The sequence below is a fragment of the Sminthopsis crassicaudata genome, chromosome 2 (genome assembly GCF_048593235.1).
Source record: "Sminthopsis crassicaudata isolate SCR6 chromosome 2, ASM4859323v1, whole genome shotgun sequence".
Taxonomy (NCBI): Eukaryota; Metazoa; Chordata; class Mammalia; order Dasyuromorphia; family Dasyuridae; genus Sminthopsis; species Sminthopsis crassicaudata.
Window position 1 is genome coordinate 216,784,117 of NC_133618.1, and position 11,754 is coordinate 216,795,870.

The 11,754-nt window shown below is 34.9% G+C and overlaps 1 protein-coding gene across 1 annotated transcript in view; it reads left to right on the forward strand.

The window, feature by feature from the left end:
* PLCG2 (phospholipase C gamma 2) overlaps positions 1-9,263 on the forward strand; it is a 152,701-nt gene extending 143,438 nt beyond the window's left edge. The window contains exons 31-33 of the mRNA XM_074288225.1: positions 3,295-3,383; positions 8,205-8,389; positions 8,931-9,263. Of these exons, the coding sequence (XP_074144326.1) occupies positions 3,295-3,383; positions 8,205-8,389; positions 8,931-8,973 (317 nt within the window). The 3' untranslated portion in view covers positions 8,974-9,263. The remainder of the gene's footprint in view (positions 1-3,294; positions 3,384-8,204; positions 8,390-8,930) is intronic.
* The last annotated feature ends 2,491 nt before the right edge of the window (positions 9,264-11,754 follow it).

An 11,754-nucleotide genomic window follows, 5' to 3' on the forward strand; every position in this document is an offset into this window, starting at 1 on the left:
TTTGTGTTTACTCTTCTGGATATGTGTTTTCTATATCCTACAGAATGTAATCTCCTTGAGAGCAGAGAATACTTCATTTTATCCTTCTATCCTCTAAGTGCTTTAGCCTGTAATAAATGTTTATTGAGTATGGATTGAATGTCTGAATTAATGGGGTCATATGGAGAATGCTACATCAACAGACAACCTATGCTTAGATGTAATATCTGAATTCTCTCTGAGACTGGTATTCTATTGCCCTCCCTCTGTCTACTGCAGATTCAAGGAAAAAACAGACTGACTGTTCTCTTTTTTGCTTCCAAAAAGACTGAAATCAAATTTCTGAAGGTTACTGGGGACTCCTGGCAGAGCAAAAGTTTGGTTTGGATCCTAGTTCCTATGTATTTCTCATATAATAAAGTGTAATGTTGCCTAAACTTTCCTTTCCTGAATAAACAAATCTCATGGATTCAAATTCAAATTTAAAGCTTTGGAGGAATTTCTCTTAAATCAGACATAAAATTGACTAAGGTTATCCTACTGGACTATCTGTGAAGAGAAATCTACTAAGCAAATTAATAGTATAAGCAAGATTTTTTGGCCAATGCTTAGGCTGTTTGCTGTGTTTTTTTCCCCAACACTTTAAAAGTATCTGTTTATTTATATTCTAATTAAAAATCGCTTCACTGTCCATGAGTAGGGTAAATCCCAAAGAAACTCTACTTGGCAACAACCCCTGGTTAGCTTCAGTCATCTGACTGTATGTACTTGAAAGTAATAAAAAGGCATTTAAAACAATTCCTGTAATTGAAACATTTTCCTGATCCAGATTGGCCTTCTCCCCAGTTAGTCCAAATCAATGAGGCTTGACTTTGGAAGTACTTTTCATTTCCCTTTTAGCAACAGTATGTACTGTAGTCTTTCTTGCCAGGACATCTGTGCCAGAAGCAGATTCCCCTTTTGTGTGACAATGCCTCTCATTGGCTAAAAGCCTTAACACAGGATTACCATAGACTTGACCAACTGGATTTACTTCATTTCTTCTGAAAGGCAGACCGTGTCTCCTCACCTTTGGTATAATGACTCTGTGGGCAAGGAAGTAGTTATGCAAAATAATCTCTACTTATGCTGTCTAATTTTAATGAACAATTGTTTATTATGAAATTTCATGCATGCATGTTGGCTCATTGTTATTTTTCATTATTGAATATTTTTATTTTGGCCTTTTGGCCAAGTAACACAAGATCCTGAAGAAGATTCAGAGGTGAACCATTCAGTGTTGAAGATGAATTTATTTCTTCACCATGTTTCTGCCATTTTTTTTGTCAAGATAACATGCTTCATCATGAGTCTTTTGGAGACATGCTTGGTCATTAATTTGGTCAGAGTTAAATCTTTCAATTTTTTGGAGGGGCCAAGGAGAGGCAATTCTGATTAAATGACTTGCACAGGATCACACATACAACACTATTATTTTAAAAAATGTGGCTGTTATCCTTGTATAAATTGTTCTCCTGTTTTTTCTCATTTCACTCAGGATCATTTCAAATTATCCAGCTAATTATATAATTTTTAAAGGCACAATAATATTCTACTGCATTTATATACTATAGAGTTTGTTTAGCCAAAATCTCAATTGTTTAAGAAGTAATATTAGACATGCTTTTAGATTTCAATTTTCCCCTCTTTTGCTGTCTTCATGATTAGGAAGTTCATTTTGCTTCTAACTCTTCCCTTCCCAGTATTATCCATTCTTTTAATGCCTCTTCCCACTTCAAATAATCATTCCCCTCCCTTTTGAGTTTGATATATTATTATACCAAATGTTGCCTATATGTTTATGCATGTGTGTTTTCAACCTACCTTTGTCCATTCAGATAAGGTTGAGATGTATCTAATATTCCCCTACCTTTTCTCCTGGTACCCCAATTATCAGAAATGTCAAGTTCTGCTCCCTTCCTCTTTACTATGTTCGTGTATTCCTTTTGATGAGGTAATGGGGAACCTCAAAATGATGAGGTAACTTGAACCAAAACATGAGATAAATATCTAATAATGAGGTATATACCTCAATAGGATTAAGTGAGGTCTAGTGGCAGGATTCGGGGTACAGGGAGTCACGTGGAGCTCCCCTGCAACCCTCTTAGGATTCGGCACAAGGATACAAAGTTGAATCAGGTCTAGTGGCGGCGAGAGTCCCCTGTAAATGAATTTACAGGCCCGAAAACCTAGATGGGTAAAAGATGTTTATTGCAGGGTTTGGAAGCAAAGTTAAGGTCTGGTTAGTAAAAGGCATTAGATAGAGGAAGATATACGCCAAAAACGGCGGGGACAGAGAATCTCTGATGCAAGCATCTTGGCTAGCATCTTTCAAATCTCTGAACCAAAGATGGTTCTAGCTTTGCTGTTTTTATCTGCTTGAAGAAGTAATGGGCGGAGCTCAGGTTAATTCCTAGAAGGCCAGATTTTTGGCGGGCTTTATCCAAGCCAGCTCAGATCCAGTGGGGGGCTGGGTACAAGCCCAGACTAGTTTGACCAGATCTTGTATCAAAGTCCAAGTGCCAAAGGAAGTTGTAGATCAAACAAGGAATACCAAAGGGGCTACCGCCCTCAACACTTTTACCCTTCCTTCAGTTTTTCTCAGATCAGAAATAATCCACCTTCAAGAACTATTTTTAAAATGTTTTTTCCTACTTTGTATAAAATAAATTTTGAGTGGGAATAATTTAACTTTAACAATAAGGAGGAAGTTTTCAACAAGCTTGGTTAACTGTGGCATGAATTGCCTGGGAAAGCTGTAAATTCCCTTCCATGAGAATCTTTAAATATAAGAAAGAAATTTCCTTGATCCTTTGGCATACAATAGTTCTACTTAAAGGCTGGGTCTTTCTCTGTATCTTTAAACCTGTTGATAGTAGCAGTGTCAAAAAAAAAAGCCAGCTCTATTGTTCTTTAAAATTGGATTTGTGATATTCCATAATTATCACATTTTTCTTTTTTTTTTCTTTTGTAGTTTTTAATATCTCAGTTAATTGATATTTCCCCATTCTTCTGCTGTGCCAGGATGCTTAATAAAGGCATATTTTCTCAGCTCTAATTCCTGAAAGTGTCATGATAGCAGAAATTGTGTTTGAACTGAATCTGTGGTAATTTTTTAAAAGGCAAGAAGACTTCTACAAGAATCAGGAACCACACAGAGGGCACTGAACCCATCTATCTTGGAACTAACCATGTGTGAATTCTCTTAGTTGTCTTCCAGAGCAAAGGTTCTTAACTTTCATATTCTTTTGTGTTTGTTTTATTCTTGTCCACCAGGGTTTAGATCAGTTCCTCTTAAAAATGGTTACAGTGAAGATATTGAACTGGCCTCTCTTCTAGTTTTCTGTGAGATGCGTCCTGTCTTGGTGAGTATCATGAAAACAGAGATGGTCCCATTGGGTTCTTTCTCTGTCAGTGGTTCAGAACTTGTGAGTAGAATGCCCTGAGTCCATTCCTCCATCTCACTACTTCACTAGCGCAGGGGATTGACCCACTGAAGGAAGAGTTGGTTCTCCTAAAAAACAAAGAACTGAATGCCTTCAGCTAAAAGTTCATCGACAGATCCTTGGACTTCTCTTCCTTCTTTCAACCTTCCTAGTTAGTATATTCTATTAGAAGTCTGGTAGTGGGAGAAAAAAAAAAACCTGAAAGGCCTCATATTGTACTTTTTGGATTCTTCTCTCAAGTTTTAAAGATGGACAAGTTGGACTTCTATGTGTTTGCTGTCATAGCAATTCTAAACTCTTGTTTTGCTTGGGGGCTACAGCAACTGGTTGATATTATAAAGTTATAGCATATATAAAGCTTTTTGTAAACAATAATGTGCTATTATTCATATATCAGAAATAACTATATATTTGCAAATTACAAGGGCAATGTCAACTATCAAATAGTCCACTGGTATCAAATTCAAATAGAAATGGGTCACTCATTGAGGTAAAAATCCTTATGTCACATATTGACTTAGTTTTAGAATGCAATATTGTTTAATTTGATTGTATTCTTATTTATTCTGCCTAATATTTCCCAATTACATTTTTCTGGTTTACACTTCACTCAAGAGTACTTTGTGCCACATGAGCTCACATGGGAATAGTTTAAAAAAAAAAAAAAAAGAGGCCTTTGAACTGTTATATGATTTGTCCCATCCTATGCCAGGACTTCTTAACCTGAGGATTTAAAAAAAAAACCAAAAAACATTGATAAGCTGTATTTCAACATGATTGGTTTTCTTTGAATTCCTATGTATTTTATGCATTTAAAATCATTATTCTGAGAGGGGACATATAAGCTTTACCAGAAAGCCAGAGGTCTATGATGTTAAGAACCCTTCCTCTGTACACTAAATTCAAAGTCTATTTATTATTACTTTCAGTATAATTCTAACAAAATTGGTTATCTGGCTTCCAAGGCCAGAGATGATTAGAAATAGCAAGTTAGATGGGGGAGAGGTGAGGGTGGGGCTAAAAGTAGGCACAGTGATTTGGCTTGAAAAAATAAAGACAGCAAAATCAGAAACAAGAACTGAAAAATCTCAGGATCCTGGGGCTATTTTGTAGGGGGAAGTGGAAAGAAATGAGTATGGGAGTAGCCCTGTATATATCTTATCAAATTATCAAATTATATAAATTGAGGTGGTATAGATTGGACCGAGAGCAGGCTGTCCCTTCAGATGTGGGACAAAATTGTGAAGGACCTTGAGGGCTGATCAAATTAGGATTTGCCTATCTGAAGTTACTAGAAAAAGTACTAGAAAAAATTCTAAGCAATTTAAATAATGAGGTATAAATCAATCAGCAAGCATTTATTAAGCATTTGCTAGGTATGATATTTGGCACTGAAGATATAAAACAGTTTGTGTCCTTGAGGGGAAACAGCATGTTCCATACAACAAAATATGAAACATGTACTGTGTAAACAAAGAAAAGACAATTTCAGGATGTATAAGGCATTAGCAATTGGGATCAGCAAGTTCCTCATGTACAAAGTGGCACTTGGGCCGAATTCTGAGGAAAGTAAAGGATTCTGGAAGGCAAAGATAAGGAATGAATGCATTCCAGGAATAGGGAAAAATCTGTATAAAGGCAGAAAGATGAGAGATGGAATATTATGTATCAAGAACAGCAAAGAGATCAATTGGGCTGAAATACAGAGTTGGTGAAGAATAATAACGTATAAGCCTGGAAAATTAGGCTGGAGACAGATTATATATGGCTTTAAATGCCCACCAAGTACTGTAGATGGCAGAAAAGATAAACATATTTAAGAGAAAACCAATTACTTCCTGAGGAGGGAAACTAAGAATCTTGGATGGAGTTATTAATGGACTATCAGCTTGGCTGGGTTAATGTTATTACTAAAGACTTGCTAATATGATCTTAAGCTAGAGCACAATACCTGGATCAAACACAGTACCTTAAGTAAAAGCATAATACCTGCATCAAAAGAGGTATCTTTCTGTCTTCTGGGTGTTCAAATCTGGGCAGTTATTTTAATAAGGGACATTGCCAAGCTGGAGCAATTCCAGAAGAATCCTTATACTCATAATTAATACTTGATATGGCATTAATTTTAAAACATCCTTTATCAGTTTGAATAAGCTGAGTGATCAAATAACTGAGCAGAATTAACATTCAGACACAGGCAGACACAGATTTGTCATTAGTTGGTGTACTGTGCCCCCAGTGAAAGCCTTTACCCTAGTCTTGTCTTTTTAGCCCATCAGAATGTGGAGGGACACTGAAATCCTTATGAAGAATGTTAAAGGGAATGGGATTGTTTAAGATACAGAAGAGAGATGATAATTTTCTTAAAATATTTGAAGGTATCTAATTTGAAATAGATCCATAGAGCCAGAATGAATCTTAGAGATTATCTTGACTGATCCATTATTTTATTTTATAGATGAAGGAACTGAAGTGTGAAAGGTTACAATGATTTGCTCACAGTCACATAACTAACTAGTTTGTACGAGAATCAGAATAAAGTCCTTTGTCTTCTGATGCTCTATTCCACTGAAAGAACGGAATAACAAAAAACAATTAAATGTTCACAAAAATTATGGTTTTGTAATAATAACAATGATAGCTGACATAAAATACTTTAAGGTTTAATGCTTTATATGCCTTATTTTATTTGGTTTCCATAATAAGCCTGTAAGGTAAATACTATCGATTTTAAGGATGAGGTAACTCCTCATGGAGCTTAAATGACTTTCCCCCTGCTACATAGCAAATGACAGAGGCAAGATTTGAACTCAGGTTTCTTGACTCCAAGCCAAGTATTGCATTATAACATATTCTCTCTATGTTACTTCATAGAGGGGACCTCTGATTCTTACAGAGAATGCCCTTAGTTTACAGACACTTTTAGAATGAGCCCTAAAGGACAGAATCTTAATTTTCTCCTCTCTGTTTGCTGTCTCAGATATAGGTTGCTTTTTTCCCTCCTTTCAGGATTTTAATAATGTAAGAGATTATGATTGTTCTGCTATACATTTCCAGTCCTGAGTAATGTTGAATCAACACTTCTGCTTTCCTTTAAAAGTCTTATTTTTTGAGTTTATGTTAAGAGTGATAATTATAATAATAATAACTAGCATTTAGATCATCCTTTTAAGTTTTGCAAAGCATTTTTCTTTTTATAAGTAACTCATTTCATCCTCATAACAACCTCGAGAGACAAGTACTGTGTTATTATCCCTATTTTGCAGATGAGGAAAATTAAAGAAAACTGAAGTTAAGTGATGTGACCCAAATGTCTGAGATAGGTTTTGAATTTTGGTCCTCTATTCTTCCAGGTTCAGTGTTGTTCTCTGTCTTGTGCTGTGTTGCTCACTGGTTTTAATTACTCTGTTAATTCCCAATTCCTTATCATCTAGTTGGATGATAGGTGCTTACAAAGGAGAATTTATCTAGGTAACCAAATATAAAGCATACAGAATAACTATTTTCTAGCCCTGTTGATAGATAAATTATTGGAAGATTCCAATATTTAGTTTCTTGGGAGTTAAGGGGTAATATTTTTTTTTAACCAGAATTATGTATCTTTATTTTGTACCTTATTTATTTAGACACTCTTGACTTGGGATTGATAATAAACTGCCTAGTGCCTGGGTTAAAGTTTACCTTTGTGTAGCACCTATTAAAAAACATTTATAACTGATGATGTCTAAATTGCTAAAGAGAACAAATATTTTTAAAGTACTTTATAAGCTCTTATTTGCCTATGATTTACATAATGAGAATTACTATATTATAATGAGCCCTTTTAGCAATGTGCTTAAAAACAGAAATGTGATTAGCCATTTTCTAAGTCATTGCCTATAAATTATGTTGTTTAAAAATTACCAGCAATTTAGCTTTGTTATTAATTTACATTGAACTCCAAATGATCTGAATTGGTGAAATTTTTTTTAAAAACTTTTTTATTTTTAATAATAGTTTTTTATTTTCAAAATACATGCAAATATAGTTTTCAGCATTCATCCTTACAAAACCTTGTGCCCCAAATTTTTCTCCCTCCTTCCCCCCACCCTTTCCCTTAGACAGTAAGTAATCCAATATAGGTTTAATATATGCAATTGTTCTAAACCAGAAAAATTAGATCAAAAAGGGAAAAAAAGTGAGAAAGCAAACAAGATGCAAGCAAATAATAACAAAAAAAAGTGTAAATACTATATACTGTGATCCATATTAGTCTCCATAGTCTTTTCTCTGGATGCAGATGGCTCTCTCTATCACAAATCTATTGAAATTAGCTTGAATCACCTCATTGTTGAAAAGAGCCAAATCCGTCAGAACTGATTATCACATAGTCTTGTTGCTGTGTACAATGGTCTCCTGGCTCTACTTAGTGAAGTTTTAAAAAAATAAAACATATTTTATAAAATGATTCAGTCCCCCATTTTGACAGAAAGAGCCTAGTAGAATTTAGAAATAGACCCTCCAGGGTCTTAAATTGGAAATAACCCCAATCTACAAGTGAGATGTCAAGATCCAACTCTCCTATTTCTCAGTTGGGTAATCTTGGACAAATCAGCTTTTTCTTTCTGAGCTTTAGCTTCTTCCTCTTTAAAACAAAAGGATGGGACCTGTTAACTCTTAAGATACTTTCTAATTTTGACAATCAGTAGATGATTTGAGCCTGCATCTTCAGTGTCTGCTGGTCTTCACCTTACTTTTCAGGAAAGTGAAGAAGAGCTCTATTCTTCCTGCCGCCAGCTTCGAAGGAGGCAAGAGGAGTTGAATAATCAGCTTTTCTTGTATGATTCGCATCAGAACTTACGTAATGCCAACAGAGATGCTCTCGTGAATGAATTCAATGTCAATGAGAATCAATTGCAGCTGTATCAGGAAAAGTGCAACCGGAGGTAAGGCAGCATTGACCAGTCATTACCAGCTTTAAAGGATTCAATTATATTGGAGATCCCAGGCCCCTGAAGATAAGGGGAGGTGTTTATATTTCTATCTCCATAAGCTGTTCTGGAAGTATTTTCATCTCTGCCCCTGGTCTCAGTCCACCTGTCCTTTATAAACAAACTTCCAAAAATACCTTTTGTTCAGTTTTTCCAAGAACAAATATCATCTCCAGAGGGAAAGTTAAACTATAATTAACACTATAATTTACTATTTGGTGGATGAGTATTTCAAAATTCAGTTTGTGTCTCTTATTACCTCACTACATGAATTTTTATTTAATTTAAAATTTTTTATTATACCTTTTTATTTACAAGATATATGCATGGGTAATTTTTCAGCATTGACAATTGAAAAACCTTTTGTTTCAAATTTTCTTCTCCTTCCCTCCCCCCCTCCCCCAAATGGCAGGTAGACCAATATATATTAAATATGTTAAAGTATAACTACATGGATTTTAAAGTCTAATTTATGACTTTGGTTTATTTCTTTAAGATTAAGGGAGAAGAGAGTCAGTAACAGCAAATTCTACTCCTAGAACAAGCCTGCAGTTTGGGGACTCTATATATGTGTGTGTGTACAAGAGAGATAAACAGAATATTTCACTAAGATCTTCAGAAAATGCAAATCTGCAAAGTCATCACTCTGTCATCAGGATGAATTGTCTTAAGAAGAACCACGTAGGATTCACCATGATGACTTTCTGTTCTTTCTCCTCTTGATATCTTTTTTAACTTATAGTCTGTACAAATTATACATAAGATACTTGACTTGTTTTCTGTGTCCAGTACCACAATATTTCCTGAATAAAGGCAAGCAAAAGCTCCATATGTTAGCCTTCTGTATTTGATGAGCAGGAATAGTTTCTCTGCCAAAATACCTTGATTTCAGTGAACCAGGTAATTGATGACTGGTGGCAGAGGAGCCGGAATCATTATGTGTTTGCTTGCTAGATACTGAAGATTTTTATTTGAAAAGAAACCCCATTTTTCCTTACCTCATGTACATCCGCTTTGATGAGGAGCTGGGAAGGAATTTTTCCCTCTTGTCTTATTCTGTCAGTGGTATCCCTTCTTGCAATAGCTGCTACTCCAGTTAGTCAGCTTGCTCCAATACATGTCAATAGACATTTAAAGTGGCAGCTTAAGATAATGGATTGATTTATTGAATCACTTTATATGTGAATTAGGGTTTTACATGCTCTTAATGTTACAGGGACTAGCCTTATAAATTATCTAAATTTACTTAAATTTAGATTAAATTTTTAAAAAAACAGTCTAAATTGTCAGGGAGATTTAAAAATATGTCTCTTTTTTAAAAAAGTGATTGTTGATTGCCAAGACCAAATTAATTCTTCCCATTAAGGTTAGGATTTCTAGGAAAGCATGGTTTTCAAGTTACTTATATGTCAATAGTTTTGTATCCCTCCAAACCTCAATGCCAAGAGCATGCCTGATGATGAACCAAGGCCAGCTGAGCTGCAGAACACAGCATGTTGTAAATCTTTGTCCTTGTTTGAAGGTAGTGGCCTAAAATGGGTTCTTTCTTGCATAAGATTCAGGCTAAATGATGCTAAACTCTTCAACCTGATTATTTTCTGGTTCTTTTGTTTGTTTCAGAAGTTAGTAAGGAGATGAGTATTTCTTAAGAGCATTCCTTACCACTTTTTGAGACATTTGTTGAGTAATATGAAGAAGGTGAGAAGAGAGGGCCAGTACGTGAAAACATTACTGAAACCTTAAGGAAGAAAAAATAATTTTGTATGCTTCCGTATAAACCTGCACTGGAAAAGCTTAGTGCATAGTCTCTGCAGAGCTTTGTGCTAAGGGAAATTCATGATTAAGCTCTTTAAATAGTGTTTGGAATTTATATATATTTGATTCATATTCTGGCCAATGTTAACCTTATTTTTTTGGTATGATTTCACTGGCATGGGGTACTCTTTGGTGTGGAAACCTTCCATCATGAATGCAAATCACCAACTTCTCTGAAATTTATAGTCTTAGAGACTAAAATTTATATGTCAAGGATTTAGTCTTATAGTCCTTGACATAGAACTTGGATGTTAAGTGACTTGTCCAGGATCACACAGCCAATTTATGTGTGAGGTGGGACCTGAATCCAGGGATTCCTTGCTGTAAGGCTGGTCCTCTCCACCCTATACAATTCTGCTTCTTATATTGTACCTTTTGAATACTTCCTCTCAAACTATGCAAACGATAATTTTTAATAAGCTATTTTAGGAAAGGGTGATGCTTGGGACTTGTAATCAAGACTTACTGGTAAGTTGCCATTCAGAATGAATTGTTCATTGGCTTAGAAGAAAGTGTTTTTTATGGTCCAGCCTATTTCACTGCTCTCAAGAATTGTCATGAAATGAATCTGAGGAGGAACACAGCAATGAACACATAAGAAAAACTTAGTTATATTTGTGTGGAATTGGGGATGGAGACAGAGGAGAATGGATTCTTTTTCCTTTAACCAGAAGACTCTTTTTTGTAAAATGTGCTTTTGTAAGCCTTACATTATGGTAAAACTATTATATGGAATCATTTCCTGAAATACTCTCTTCAGTGCTTCTTTTAGAGAGTTGTAACCCAATTTTTTTCTAAAACTGAACTTTTAGGTTTATTCATAATATTATTTTTTAAAATTTAGGCTTTTTATTTTTTTATTTTTTATTTAGGTTTATTCATAATATTATTATTATTTTAGGTTTACTCAGGGTAAGCCAGTTTAAATACATTTATGTGGTTTGACTACTTGTTGAACATTCACTGAGGTGGGGGAAGTGTTTAATGAAGTAAATATATTTAATTCTGGAGACCGCTGAGCAAAGAGTATTTCATATGGTCCAAAAAGCTTTCACAAACAATCAAAAATCAAAATTGCTTTGGTCCAAGTGTTGCTGTGAAACATCATTTCGGAACTGCTTTCAACTCATTATCCTCTTCACAGCCTATAGGAATGAAATCTTGCTTTTTCTTTCCCTTGTTACATTTTTTTCTCAGCTTAATTACTTTTTGGTTGATGATTTCACCTTTTTTTTTTTTCCAGCCTGGCAATAGATGGAAGGTAAATTGTCTTTTGAACCAAACCACTGAGTTACTTCTCTTCTCTCAAGACAGCACCTAGGCTCCCAAAAGCTTCCCTTAATCTGGTCCTTTGCATTAGCCCACATGAATCTGAATACTGTTTAGTCCTAGCACAGATAATAGAGCCTAAGCCCAAGTAATCCTGAACTAGATATTTGCAATGTAGTTTCACTATTAGTTTGTAGTTTTATGAATTTCAGAACTAACAAATATATACCTACAAA